Source organism: Amia ocellicauda, chromosome 20, assembly GCF_036373705.1.
Source record: "Amia ocellicauda isolate fAmiCal2 chromosome 20, fAmiCal2.hap1, whole genome shotgun sequence".
Taxonomy (NCBI): Eukaryota; Metazoa; Chordata; class Actinopteri; order Amiiformes; family Amiidae; genus Amia; species Amia ocellicauda.
The window spans coordinates 20,632,976-20,647,835 of record NC_089869.1 but is presented as its reverse complement, the minus strand read 5'-3'; the positions used below and the strand labels follow the sequence as shown (position 1 = coordinate 20,647,835).

Here is a 14,860-nt window from a genome sequence, read left to right as displayed (position 1 = left end):
CTACAAGACGACACAGGGGTTCATTTCTACTCAGCGACGCTCCGTCACCACTTTTCAGAGCCATGCGGTTAAAACGCCTGGATTTAGGTCACCTGCTTGTCTCTTCCAGGGCATCGGCCACCCGGAGGAGCTGATTTCTGATCTTCTTTCTCAGGTTGTGCTGAAGAAGGGGCAGACACAGACCCCACTGCGAGGCACAGACCACCTGGATGGCTTTCACGTCTCCCTCCCTCATCGCGTTCTGCAGGGTTTGGTCCAACTTCCTGATCATTTTTAGGTGTGCCTGTCAAACAAGACATGAGAAGACGGCAAAACTGCAGACTTGTTTTTGATACCAAGACTCAAAGAGTTTTGACCTCAGATAGACGCAATCAAACTCCAGTAAATCGGCCCGAAATCCCCGGCAAATGACTTGATGGAATGAAATCTTACTCCTAAGTCTGTGTATAGAGACTTATTGAATCCGACTCTGAGAAGTGAAATGTGTGCTAATTAATTACGTGTGCTTAAGATTTCTTGGTCTGTGCCGAGTTGTGATTTTCATGTTCACGCGTTTACCTCCACTGCACTTTTGGAATATTCTTCAATCTTCCCTCCTTGCTTTTTCAGCTCCAGTTCGCAGCTCAGGCACTCTATGGCCGCGAGACTCCCAAAATCCTGAAATAATGAGTGACAACAGTTCAATACCATCTCTCGAACACTGCAGTCAAAGATGTCACCAAGTATTAAATAATAAAATAGGGAGAAAATGTGATCTCCACAATGAATAACAGGACAGGACACAGAGATGTGTTAAATTTGAAAAGTAATGATGCTATGAGTTACCTGTCCCTTAATTGTATGTCTGGAATAATAAAATAATGTTTTGGTTTTATATTTAAAAACAAATCAAAACAGAAGCAAATGGTTGTTGTTATCATGTATTTACACTGATGTTAGATAGACAGGTTAGATAGACAGAGAAATTGATTAAATAGATAAGAAAAACAGATAGTTAGATATGTGTTTACAAGTTGGCCCTTACTGTAACCCCAGCACGCTTTAGTTCTAGCAAACTCTCCGCAGCGACGTGTGGGCTGTCCATCTCCAGTGACAGATGAGCTAATTCTAGTAGCAACGAAACCCTGTCAAAAAACACAACACAAAGGTATCTGTTTACTGCAATTAGCGGTGGAGCAAAACAAACGATGGCAATCCCCATATCACTGATACAATGCACCACAACACATCCAGAATCATAAATCATCTTCAGATGTCATCAACAAACGAAAGATATTGAACCAGTGAAGTGAGTATTCAGACTGGAATAAAGCTATCTTAATTAAAACTTTATTACAGTTAACAAGATTCCCATGTTCGTCCGTCCGTCGCTGGAATACAGATGTTATCATCAAAGAGCTGCAAGACTGACTTTGCTCTGTACTGTAGCTCTGTAGGGCTACAGGGCTACAAGATAAACTCACTGGATAGGAGATACAATATTCTCTGAAGTTGTAATATGTTGTGGTGGGATTTTGCACGAAAGAGCTTGCTATACTGCCGTTTAAATGCCCAGTATTATGTTAATACAGGTTTACCTTTCCATCACAGGAATCTGGGGAGCCCCCTCTGTTGGCCAGGAGGTTGACCCCTGGGTCGGACTGGTTGGGCGGTCCAGATCGGACTGCGTCAGAAGGAGTAAGATGGTTTTGAGCTGTGCGGCGCTGTCTTTAATGGGTTCAGCGGTCTCCAGTTGACTGGAAGGAGAATAAATAAGGATGTTAGTATTTAACGTCACACAGCACAATGATTTAAAGGGCGGACAAAAGTCATATTGAAAGGCAACAGTTCCAGGGATCATACTCCACTGTGATCTGATAGAAGACACACGTGAATAGAAGTATTTTAAAATGACTTACGATTTTAATCTCTGCATCTTAAAAATCACATCTAAAATAAGATTAGTTTTGGCTTTTTTGGCTGCTTTGACCAGTTCCGTTAGTTTGTGGCGCACCTGCAAAAAAAAACACCAAAATATATGACTGATAACTAGTGCACACTGGCATTTGAACTACATCTAATAACAACATCTGTTATTTCTGGGCATTTCAGTTCAGACTCAGGACATGGAGCTTGTTAGTTCTGTGTTTAATTTAAATTCACAAGTTTATATCTTATTCATGCACTACTCCGACTGAAATCAAACTGAATTAGTGCTCATAAGAACCTTAACTTAAGGATGAATGTCAAATACGTATGTCTTTATAGGCAGTAAAGTGTTTCAACTACTTTTCTCGACAATTTCGACCTGTTCATTGAAGTCCAACTGTCGATTTAACTATTTTGCTTCAGATGTGTGTGTTTGTGCGTTTACATATTTAAGGAATAAATGGGTAATGATTTGGTTACCTGCAAAGAAAATATCTTTGGGTAGAGATGAGGAACATTGGACTCAATAAATTCTGATGTGATCTTGGCAAAAGTTGCTGCTTCTTTTGTTTTCCCTGCATCTAAAAGGCATTCTACCAGTTCCCTGCAACAAGAAAACTGGGATTTTCATCTGGTTCAAGAAAATGAGAGCATTTCTTGGCAAAACTATAGTAACCCATTGTATTGCATTGATATGTTTACCCATTTTAAGGCCAAACAACAGCCTGAACCCCAACCCTAGCCAGACTCCTACAAACCTTCAGGCAATTTAAATAAAGCAGCAGAAAAACAACCCTAATCTTTGAAATCTGAAGTTTACCCTAACGCTAGCCCAGACCAAAATATAACCGTCATTTTAACACCTAACTTCATTTAAATGCTAAATTTACTGAAAATAATACTCTGAAAACAACCTAACTTTAACCATAAGACCATTAACACATTCCTCTGTAGCCCTCGTTAAAATCGGTTCATTTCATACAGCTATACCAGTATTCCTTGATTAACGAGCTTCATTTGTATGCACAATATCACAACATTACTCACAGCAATCTTCTCTGAACAACCTGAATGTAACCATGAACCCGCCTACAGCTAAGCAGATTCCAGATGGAAATTTAAGAATGGATGTTCGGGTGATATTTGTCACACGCCAGATCAAATAAAAGCCAAGCAGAAAAGCTGGGGGACACAATCTTGTAGTACCACATTTCTTGTTTACTTGTGTGATTTGCATAACCACAGGATCACATATATAATCAAGCATTAATAATTGAAAGCATGGAAACTCACGACATTAGCTGTGCCCTCCAGCTCAAGTCTGACTCCCCAATTTCCTCCAGAGTGCTGACAACCTGAGTTAAGGAGGGTATTAGAAACTGTCGAGAGCCAGGTCTGAGGAAGGGTCTGATCATTTGCCAGTAAAGCACAGTGGCGTTGAAAATCAAAAAGTGATACCTATACATATATATAAAAAAAGAGATGTCAAAAGAGGTCAGGTCAGTTCTTTCCAGTGTGACAAGTGATTCACAGACTACTATATTATAGAACAAACATATAAAGTAAAAAACAAGAAGGTTTTATCGTCACCCTAAATCGTTAATTTCAACAGACTGGGACCACATGGAAGTTATCGATCAATTAAGCAATTAACTTGTTCAATTAAGGGAATTCTGGTTATTGAGGGCTGAAAAGGGCAGTTTATTTTCTTTATACCAGATCTCTACATAACTTAATAGATATATTTAATTGGTTAATTTCAGTACTTTCTAGGCAGTTAATGCGACTCTTTCTAAATCCCACAGTGTTATTTTGTTTCTGCTTCTCCCCCCCAAAGATCTCAAATACATTTCCTTTCAGATTATATTTAATGATTCCATTCCATTACAGCAGGAAGTAGAACCGTGCACATATCGGATAAATTATTCATAATTTCTGTCAGATCAAAACAACGTAACCATCATTTACTTTCTTGTCGCAAAAGATACGAAATGTGAAACTGAAATTGTATTTTTGCTATGGAAACCTACCTGGGCTGTTCTTTTGAGATTTCAATAGCTTTCAGAAAATACATCACTGCCTTTTCAAGTTCTTCCTGAAATGAGAAACAATTGTGGAAATGTAACAATTAACAATATAAACTAAAATTCCTTGAAAAGCAGAGTTATACATACTGTATATATAGATTCAAGTCAACCACAATAAAAATGCTATTTAATTTAATAGGACATACTCCTTAATTTAAACAAATGGCAAACATTAACCTTAGAGGTAAAAGCTACTGACACCACAGGACATAGGGGTATTCAATTTGAATGTTTATTAATATGTAATCGTTGTAATAAACCCTCTAAATATATCCCAACAAAGATATGAGCAGAACCAACCCATCTTTTTTTAATTACAGCCTAGCAGCTTGAATTGCGCAGAAAGACAAACTGAAAAGACCAAGAATTGAATTCCTACCAAGTTTTCAGCAGTTTGAGGAGCTTTCAGCTGGCCTTGGCACAGATACGCTCTGCCAAGAAATTGATTGGATGGAGGTTTTTCTTTCAAGTACATCGTCAGACAGTCTGTACTGATCTCCCTGTGTCCTGACTGGCAACACACAAACACATGCTTTGAGTAAGACTCCTCACATCAAATGTGCTCTAACAATAGTAATGCAAAATAAAAATAAAAACACTAATCTCTGGAAGCATTTCCTACTACATAATGCCCGGCAAATTAAAGAGGTTTGAGTGGAAATGTGAAGAAACCACTCGATGCTCTCTGCAGTCTCGTACTTTCTCATGTAGTGATTTATTATACCACCCAGTAAGCTGTGGGGTTGTCTGGGTATATGAGAGTAAAGTTAATTTTATGTAAAAGCTGTGTGCAGTGGTCCTTGAGCAGAGACCTGCAGAGTTTTGATCGGCATCATGCAATCGAAATCTGTTGGAAATATACTTCTGTTTTTCTTGTCTCCCTTTTATTTAATTTAGTTGTTTGGCAATCTGCAAGTTAATTAGTCTTAGATTATTATTTGTCATGCCTGCCCTCAAAATAATTAGATAATTAGCCTCCCTGAAGGCATATGCATATATATATATATATATATATATATATATATATAGAAGTAAAAGCAGACGTTTCACTGAGAAGAATGATCTATTCTGGTCCTAGAGGGCACAGACAATGCTCCATATTTAATTTGTGGCAGATATGAAGAGTTTTAAGACTCAATATCACATTAAGCATGGCAAAGGCATATAATGGCTTTCAATCCACAATCCGACATCCATTTGGCACACGGAGTAAAAGTTAATCTTTGACATTGTAGAACTTGTTCACAGCTCTGTTACAGACAGCATCTTGTGCAAGACCCTTTTAGCAGTAATCACATTCAGCATTGACTTTTCTTTGTAGAGATCTCTACCATGGACCACCTGCTGACCCAACATCTGTCTCATTATACACACTAGATGCTGTCTTTTGGCAAGCCCTGTGCCCAGTGTCATCTGTGTGGGAACGGCACAGCTGGGAGTGATCCACCCACTCATCCCAACGGTTGTAAACATGCTGGACTCCTAATCAGAGCCCAGAAGACCCTTTCACCCATGATTAGTTTCCCAAAATGTCAAATACATGATCTTTGTATTTTGTAAACTACACTATACATTGATAAACTTGTTTAACTAAAGCGCGGTACATATGTGGTAGTCATTTAAATTCCAGATCAGGCTTAATTAGCACAGATTTTAATGAGCATGTTGACAGAGTCCCTGACACAGAAACAGGTGCCAGACTCTGATCTCTTTATTTTAAGCATTTGATTAGTCTAAACTTGGCAGCCATCATTATTCCTCCTGAGAATGGGACAGACACATTTAAGAGCCTGATATAAAAGTGTATGTGCATGAACCTTTGTATATTGTTGTCACCTGTTGCATGCATTTCAAATGTATAATCCTGTGCAAGGGTTTGTGAAACAATGCAAGAAAATAAGTCTCCAAAATAAATCACATGACGTCATATTAAATCACACATATTGATAGATATGAATGTATGTGGCACATGTACCTGCAATGCATGTTCTGCACAAATAACATATAACTCGGGACTGAAGCTGGTGCCCCGCCCGGCTCGGCCTGCTTTCATCAGCTCATACGCCGTCTTCAAAGCCTCGGAGTCTGCAAACACACAAGACATGCATATCCGTGTAAAACAAGCAAGCAAGCAAGCAAACAAACAAACAAACAAACATCTAACCGCAAACCTCTCTCGGATCCGGCCTTGCTGAGAAACTGGCGAATGCGCAGGTCCATGTTGTTTAAGACGGGCAGCGCTTTCTGTAACAGTAAAACCAATTAACAGTGATTATTAAAATAATCTGTATACTAGCATAAATAACCGTCTAACGTAAAGTACAAATAAATGCCGTACGTACAACAATGCCCCCACTTAACCGTTTTAATTCACCAGACAGCTTTCATAGCAATCGCCTCGGTCCAGATTCCGGCCACGACCAACTGACTTCACACGGTACAATATGTGTAATAGTTTATTTGCATTTTATTTGCGATTAAGTTGTTGTAAACTTTGTTTTCTCCTCAGCGTGGCTTGTGTTGGCCGCTGTATCTCAGCAACGGGACACTCTAGACACGGGACTACGGGGCGCGAAGTGGGACAAACCTTGCGCGCTGTGTCAACAATGAGAAGCCTTGCCTAGATGTGTCAAGGAGTTGATTTGTAATAAAAGGAAAAGCATATTAATTATTTTTAATTTATGAATGGATTACTTTAAATATATTATTTCCTTTCCATTCACGCAGTTATTGGTTGTTTTCAGTTGCCAAATCTGGTCCTGCAGGAATGCCATCAAAGTGATTTTTACATTACCTGTCTTTTGTGGTCATAATGAAATGCTCCAAAGTTCCTAGACTTCGATGTTCAAAGGGGTTGTCCATCCCATCTAATTATGAAACAAATCCAGTGTTTTGTTTACTAAAATATTATTCTTAGATGTAAGCATGCACTCCCAGACAACCATGGCTTCATTTTGTCCTGCACAGCATCCCACGGGACATATATAAAAGGCCTGAAAATGTTTAGGTCTAAAACTCATGCAGACCCTTGTGTAGTTGTCTTTTCTGCAGACTCACAGATTTTTCCTGTGAAATGAATTCTGCAGAATCATCCTTTTGGCATTCCAACCAGAGCTGAGATGAGTTTTTATTTCAGGTGTACTAATGATTTGTGTATAAGAGTGTGGGTTGATTATAAATATATCATCAGCAGCATCCTTCATCAATCCATTGCTGGTTAAAGGTGTTTCCACTTGCGCAGCATCTCTTTTACAGGCTAAGGGTTTGATTTCAATTATCTATCTTTTATGTGGTCGCCGTCTAGGACTTTTTTCATTTCTTGGGATCCATTCGTCTTCTTTGCAATGTTTCCAATCCATTGCCATTTCAACAGCTCACTCTTTCAATGATGTCACACACTTTTGTTTAGTCTGAGATCCATTTATTTGTTTTCCTATCTCTTCTTGTTACTCTTACTCTTTTCTTGCTTTTTGTGTTGTTTCAAGTGTCTGTATATTTTTTTATGTTTAGTGGCCATAGGGGACCACTGCTGAGATGCACTGATCAAATACTTTTGTTTTTAAACAAATGGGTTAGATTTTCTTCCAATAGCATGCAATTTTTTACAAATGTACTCCATCGCATTGTCACTCTTTTGATTTCATCCATAAGATCTCCATCTGTGTTGATTTGCTGTCCAGGGTAGAGATATATTTTGACTTCTTCAAGTATTGTCAGATCTACTTCAGTTTGCTTGGTTTTCAAGAAACTGTTGAACATGACTCAAATTCATTTTTAGTCTAGTTTCCTACTTGCACCTGAGAGTCTTCAGGTGTTTTTGCAAAGATGACTTCATCTGCAAATTGTAAATTGTTCAGGTAAGCTCCATTTATCTTGATTCCCTTCTTCTCCTAGTCCCAAGTCTTGAACACTTCAGGAGTTGCTCTGAAGATATTTGGAGAAATTGTGTCTTATTGACGTCCTCCTATTCAGATGCTGACATTGTCAGTGTCTTGGTGGAGTCTGATTGTTGATGTGACATTGTTGTAGATGTACTGAATTTGTTTTATGTATTTTTCCTCAATGTTTTGATCTTAGACCCCTGATGACTGAGTTAATATATATATTATCAAATGTTTTTTTTGTAGTCGATAAAGCCCAGGCACATGGGAAGCTCATATATATATATATATATATATATATATATATATACATATATATATATATATATATATATATATATATATATATATACATATATACATATATATATATATACATATATATATATATATATATATATATATATATATATATATACATATATATATATATACATATATATATATATATACATATATATATACACTATAAATGTTTAAGCTCCTTAATATTTTTCAAGACATCCCCTCTGGCTAAATATTATATCCCTCGTATCTGTAAATATAGGTTTTAATACTATTAATTATAAACTGTAAGATTTTATTAGAATCAGAATGATTTTGAGCATTCCTCAACATCCTGCAGAACTCTTGGGTGTTCAGTAAATACATCAGGTGCTGTCACTGGAGGAGTTCAGATTAACAGAAGCTTGAGTTCTCTGCAATAGTCAGCTCATGACTAGAGGCAATATACATTTTTTACACGGCACAGTCAATATTCCTCTATTTACATTACATCTAACACATAGTCAGCCAAACTGTCAGATTCATTTGGTGCAGTTCAATAATTGCATTTCTATGGCTGGTACTCAATCCATAAATGGCTGGAAGCATTCAAATGATTTAACTTCCCAATGGTCCTCATTCAATTATTTTAAATCCAGTGTATTTTGTGGGCAAATGAATGAAATATGTATGCTGGATCTCTGAGGAAAATTAACCTTGCAAGCCTCTGTGATATGAGAAGGGAGTACAGCAATCAGGATTCTTGCCAGTTTTGTATTTTGTCGATCACAAGTCTATTTATTGAGCATTGTTTTGATTAAACTTTGTACTTTGAGACTTTATCTCCTCTTAACACGGGCTAACATTCCTACTTATTATATTTATTGTTTAAATGCAATTATAGATAATTTCACAAATGTATAATTCTGACTGTATTTTGTATAGTTAAAAGCCTTCGATCCAGTGATTCCCCTCTCAGTCTGAATTATAAAATGCGGCTTTATACTCTGTGATCCGGTGTTTAGGGACTTCCTCTCATTCTCATTCAGACATGAACACTGACAGTCTCGCTGGGGATGGTGAAACAGACTTGAGGCACTTGTCTGATTTAGTGATTTAGTTTCATTTTGTCTAATGGGTTTGAAGGTGGAACATTGTAATAAAACGATAATTGCTATATTTAAACACAAAGGACTTAGGTAAGAGTTTTGGTCTGCGTCTAACTCTAACCCTATCCCCATTAACCAGATCTTAAATCCTGCCGCGTTCACTGTGGGTGGATGTTTCTCTTGTGTGGGTGTCTGTGAATATTTTGGTTTATTTGTGTGTATTTTCTCCTTCCTTCCTTACTTAGTTAAAAGTATTTCACCCTACGAAACTGACAGCACATCAACAAATTGCTTTTATTTGATTTATGCGACCATGGAAAGCTTACATCTATTATACAACTGCAGCAAACCATACTGTTAACTGTTACTGTTAAAATAATTTTAACTGTTCAACTCTTATTTAAACTGTTACAATATACAGTTAGATATTATTTTAATATATTTCCTGACTGTAGCAGCTGTTCTTGTGTATGGGTATAAACCTTGCCAGCAATAGTTGGCACAAGGGCAAAGCTGAGATAAAGCTTTTAAGTCCAGGGACATCTGATAGTAAAACCATAATTCTTGGAAAAATTAAGGATGGGTTTGTTTAGCTTGATATTCTGTGCATTATGTTTAATCTAAACCAAACCCACTTTCCAAATTTAAAAATGATACAGTAGAATAGCAACAGAAACAAAGTGACAGAGTTTCTCTCTCAGCTTCACTTCTCTCAGCGGTACCCAGGCTTTCATGAATAGTTATTCATTCATTACTCTGTATTCTAGCGGTTTAATGACCCGAGTCTGTTGTAATTCAATGACAAACACGTTCAGAGTTAATATGCATTTGTGAGGCTCCAATTCAAATCCAGTGCTATGCAATTTCACACTAGCAAGACTTTCCCTGAACAATTAAAGCTGCTGCTCATCTGGCGCACATGTACCAAATTGATTTTGATAGCTAATTTCTCACACTGTGTGACTTGGGATAATGCAGTCTATGAATTAAAGAAGTTCCTCATATACTTGAAAAAGAAGAGTGTATGTCTATTCTGCATTGCACCGTTCTCCTTGTTTCGCCGTGAAACTACATAAACCGATCATTTATGGTTACTTAATTGTGCATTTTAAATATATGCGCGCGACCCTGGCTTCCTGCAGATGAAAACAGATGTGAAAAGTTTCCTTAACGATGCAATCATGAACAAACTATAGCTCAGGTGAAAAAGTTCTCACCAAGAGCGATGGTGGTTATGGGTACCGAAGTCCAGGTTAATATTTTAAAGGTGGTGTGTATAATATCAACCAGTGCTCTCAGGAGAACAAGGCCGAGTTGTAGGAGTGTCTAGTCCTGTCATTCAAATATGCTCTAATGGCCAATGATTTTACTGTCATTAAATGTCATTTGCTTTAAAAATAAAAACGCAGAGAAGCTCTCGGGTGTTAGGAGGCCATGCCTGATCTGATACTCTGTTACAGCTGATGTTTTAGTTGATATTAGCGTTGCGATAATCTTAGCCCTGGAATGGTAGGTTTATTATGTGTCGTGTGTGGCCTTGAGCACATCGAGGCGAACAGCGAGTGAAGCGAGGGATCATTATTGGCATCTGTGGCTCTCAGTCTCTGACCTGGTAAATGAATGACAAACCTGGAGTAACACATGAACGAGGACTATTTCATCACACTGTATCTGTGTCCATTAGTCCTTATTAAAAGAAACTCTGGACATTTCCATCAAAAGACACATCTGAGAATATCGAGAAGATAAAATGAACCGGACTAAACCTTGACTTGGCTTTAAGACTTACCAATATCAATATTCTCCTCCATTTGAGGCCTTCATTAAGGTCACTTGCAAACAGCATCAGATCATAGATTTCTTTTCTCGAGGGTTTTTCTTCCCACACTTTTCAAGTACGATGTCATTCCCTGCTCACAGAAATGATGTCCATCTCAGAAGCCTGGGAGGAAACTTTTCTCGGGGAAGATATAAAAATCAAACCTAATGCACTCGTATATCTCTAAGATGATACAACTAATCCCAAATCTCATTATTTAAGCTTTGCTAGAAGCTATGACAGAAAATGTTTGCTTTTTTTTCCACGTTCTAAAAATAAACCACATTGCTGTGTCATCTGAAATGTTCCTACTTCTTTTCAGTATCTCAATGTAATATCTGTATAACCAAAAAAAGGATACATAAGTAATTTAGTTAAAAGTATTTTAAGTTTATACATTTGCTTGTCCTATAACCATGCAAACAGTTTGTTGAATGCCTATATTGTTTGTGTCAGTATGAAAAATCTATATTCCACATGGATCCCTGGATCTTCCTTGAATATATTTATGAACTGCACCTATCAAACAATGTGCTGCGAAAGAAAATTAAATGATAAAGTCAACTCGGTAAAATCTGAATTCAATCTTTAAAATTATGAACTGTCATGAAATGTTTCTGTATTGCAGATAATTACAAAAATGTATTTAAAATCCTGATTTTTAAAAAAGAATGGAGAATACAAGGAGACTTTTTGAGGAAGGACCAAATCCATTCTCTGTCCTTCTTATGATCTTATATAATCTGTGATTACATCTGTGACAGTGGAAATAAAAATAGTTATACACTATAGGTTTTGGAATATTTTCTCACGCTTGTTGTGGGGAGAAACTAGGAAATCTTCCATTACATGAGACCTACCGAATGAATTCCCTCTTACTGACAGCTATGTAATACCTAGGTGAGAAATAACTTTAACCTCAGGTTTCCACTAGATAAATTATTCCCCAACCTCATTTAAAGTTGCTAGCTATCTTTCCTGTGCAGCATCCTCCAGGAGAAACAATCAATAAAGTTATCTCGGAGATAGACATATAGTTCACCTGCTTTTCACAAAGTTTGCAAAGATAATATAAGTCGGTATGAAGAAAGAAAATGGATGATTTAATGATACTGCTGCTAAGGACATTTTTACATAAAATAAATAAATAATCTGCCAATGAACTGCGTCTGTGTGTCTTAGTGTTGCCCTGCAGGTCAAACTAGTTTTAGTACACCCCATTATAGAGAGGACACAATTTTTAGATTTTAGTAATCTATTAATCCTTTCACATGCATTCGGCTTTATTAGGACTTAAGACAGGAAATGCACAGACGGGTGACAAATTAAAGGAAAAATCAGAATAAACGAGTGGAGGAACATAACAAATGCAGATGCCTCCAAAGAGGTTTGCTGCATGATACAATTAAGCAATTAACATCCTATCATGCTCTGTGACATGTATACAAATGCTGAGCAGGCAGTTGACCTCGATTTTGGATCAAGATGGTGAGAGGAAAGGATCTAAGTGACTGTGAAAGAGGGGTCATTATTGGGGCACGAATGGCAGGAGCTTCAGTCACAAAGACGCTCAACTGGCTCGTGTTCTGGACAAGTGGGTGAGGGCATGTGTGGGACATGAGAATGGGACAGGCCTGACTGCTGGACCCCTACAGTGAGGGGGTCCGGAGGCTCTGTTATGCTGTGGGGGGCATTTTCCTGGCATGGTTTGGGTTCACTTGTCCCCTTAGAGGGAAGGGTCACTGCAAATCATGACACAGTTACTCTGAGTGATCACCTTTATCCTATGATGACACATTTCTATCCTGATGGGAGTGTCTTTTCCAGGATGACAATGCCCCCATCCACAGAGCATGAGGGCTCACTGAATGGTGTGATGAGTATGAAAATGATGTGAATCACATGCTATGGCCTTCGCAGTCACCAGATCTCAACCCAATTGAACACCTATGGGAGATTCTGGACCGACGTGTTAGACAGCGCTCTCCACCACCATCATCAAAACCCCAAATGAGGGAATATCTTTTGGAAGAATGGTGTCCAGAGACTCGTAGAATCTGTGGGAAGAGCATTTGAAGCTGTTCTGGGGCTCCTGGTGCCCAACACCTTACTGAGACGCTGCATGTTGGTTTTTCCTTTAATTAGTCACCCGTCTGTATGTGTTCTGTATGAGCACAGTCTTTTGCCACAAAACACATTCAAAATAAATACTATCACATGCACCCCTCAGGAAACAGCGAATTACTAAAAATAGCTGTTATTTGTCTTAGTAGCTCCAACTTAAGAACCTACAGATCATTAAGGTGGGAGAAATCAAGACAATATACCTCTCCTATACATTAACAACAAAAATACAAAAATCTTTCTTTAAGAGGATTTGTAAATGCAGGTATTCACTAGCTTTACTGACACTTTTTCAACAATTGGTTTGTAAGGCGAATCAAAACAAATTCTAGCACAATCCCACACAGAGTGCTTTGCTGTTTCAGAATTCAACCCAGAATAATAACACCATTGATGAAAGAGTCTCAAAGACAAATAGGATGTCTCTCTGTCCTTATTTATCTCTCACTATCTCTCTCGCTCTCTGTTTATACAGTTGTAGTTGGAAGTATATTAACATCGTTTATTTGAAACAAGATATTCAGCGATCCACCGAGTTTGTGTGTGTATAAGTCTTCAGAGAAAATATTGTAACTTTTTGTATTTGAACAAGCTATCAAATGAGACCTGAATGTATCAAAGTATACATGATTAGAAAGAAAAAGCAATGGTTAAACAAATATTACAGTATTTATAAGTGCCCTTATAAGTTATCAATTGTTTCTTTTACACATCCCAGGTGATTACACATTTATCATAAACTGCTGTGTACTTCAAGCTCTGCCTGTGTAGTAAGGTCAATCATTTCCAAACTATCTCCTTTCATCTCTCTCTTCTTGATATCACCCAATCCGTGCGAATATACTTTGCTTCAAGTCACTCTGGTAAATTAGAAACCTTTTCACAGGAGGGAGCTGTGCAGTTAATTGAAAGCTTGTTCCAACAACCTCCAGACTATAATGTGTTTAAGACATTTCTCAGACGAATAATATCGGAATTTGCTCATGCAGAACTGGTGGGATTTCTTCAGACTTCAAAATGAGGCAACAGAGATATTTAACCTTCAATTTCTGCTGAGTGTATTCTGTTTGTAAAAAATATATATATAAAATATAAGACCATAAGAACTATTATTGCTTCCCCACATTGTTTGGATGGAGAGAGCGAGGAGTCCACGTAGACTCCTAGGTCTTTCTCATGCGTTACTTCATCTAGATCTGTACCTCCCATAGTGTAATTATAGTGGACATTTTTATGCACTTGTCCACATTGAATTTCATCTGCCAGGTGTCGGCCCACAACTGAATAAAGTCACTTTGAATAACCTGTACTGCTGAGATTGTATCTGGCAGAACAATCACACAATGCTTGTGTCCTGCTTTGGTGCAGATATTAGAGTAACGTTCTTTTTCATATAATTTAAATCAATAAATACAAGGAAAGCAACGGACAAAAGAAAGGAATCAGACATTTATTTGTAATACTTTGTAGTCATCAAATCTTGTAACCTTTCTTAAGCATCGTAAACATGAAATAACACTGCACTCATATTATTGCCTTCCCTTAAATTAACAGTTTGACCTCCACATGCTGAGACAAGTATTTCATCCCTGCATGATATCTGGAATGTAAATGTACTGCATGTAAAATGGTTTAATACATTCAAATACATAAATATATCTGGATAAA

The 14,860-nt window shown here is 37.6% G+C and overlaps 1 protein-coding gene across 1 annotated transcript in view; it reads right to left on the bottom strand.

The window, feature by feature from the left end:
• The window catches only part of cfap46 (cilia and flagella associated protein 46), a 29,673-nt gene extending 23,141 nt beyond the window's left edge, over positions 1-6,532 (bottom strand). The window contains exons 1-12 of the mRNA XM_066693243.1: positions 6,338-6,532; positions 6,167-6,239; positions 5,971-6,080; positions 4,375-4,506; positions 3,939-4,003; positions 3,202-3,366; positions 2,389-2,512; positions 1,899-1,993; positions 1,578-1,736; positions 1,025-1,124; positions 559-657; positions 93-283 (exon numbers count right to left, since the gene is read on the bottom strand). Of these exons, the coding sequence (XP_066549340.1) occupies positions 93-283; positions 559-657; positions 1,025-1,124; positions 1,578-1,736; positions 1,899-1,993; positions 2,389-2,512; positions 3,202-3,366; positions 3,939-4,003; positions 4,375-4,506; positions 5,971-6,080; positions 6,167-6,215 (1,289 nt within the window). The 5' untranslated portion in view covers positions 6,216-6,239; positions 6,338-6,532. The remainder of the gene's footprint in view (positions 1-92; positions 284-558; positions 658-1,024; positions 1,125-1,577; positions 1,737-1,898; positions 1,994-2,388; positions 2,513-3,201; positions 3,367-3,938; positions 4,004-4,374; positions 4,507-5,970; positions 6,081-6,166; positions 6,240-6,337) is intronic.
• Positions 6,533-14,860: the final 8,328 nt, after the last annotated feature.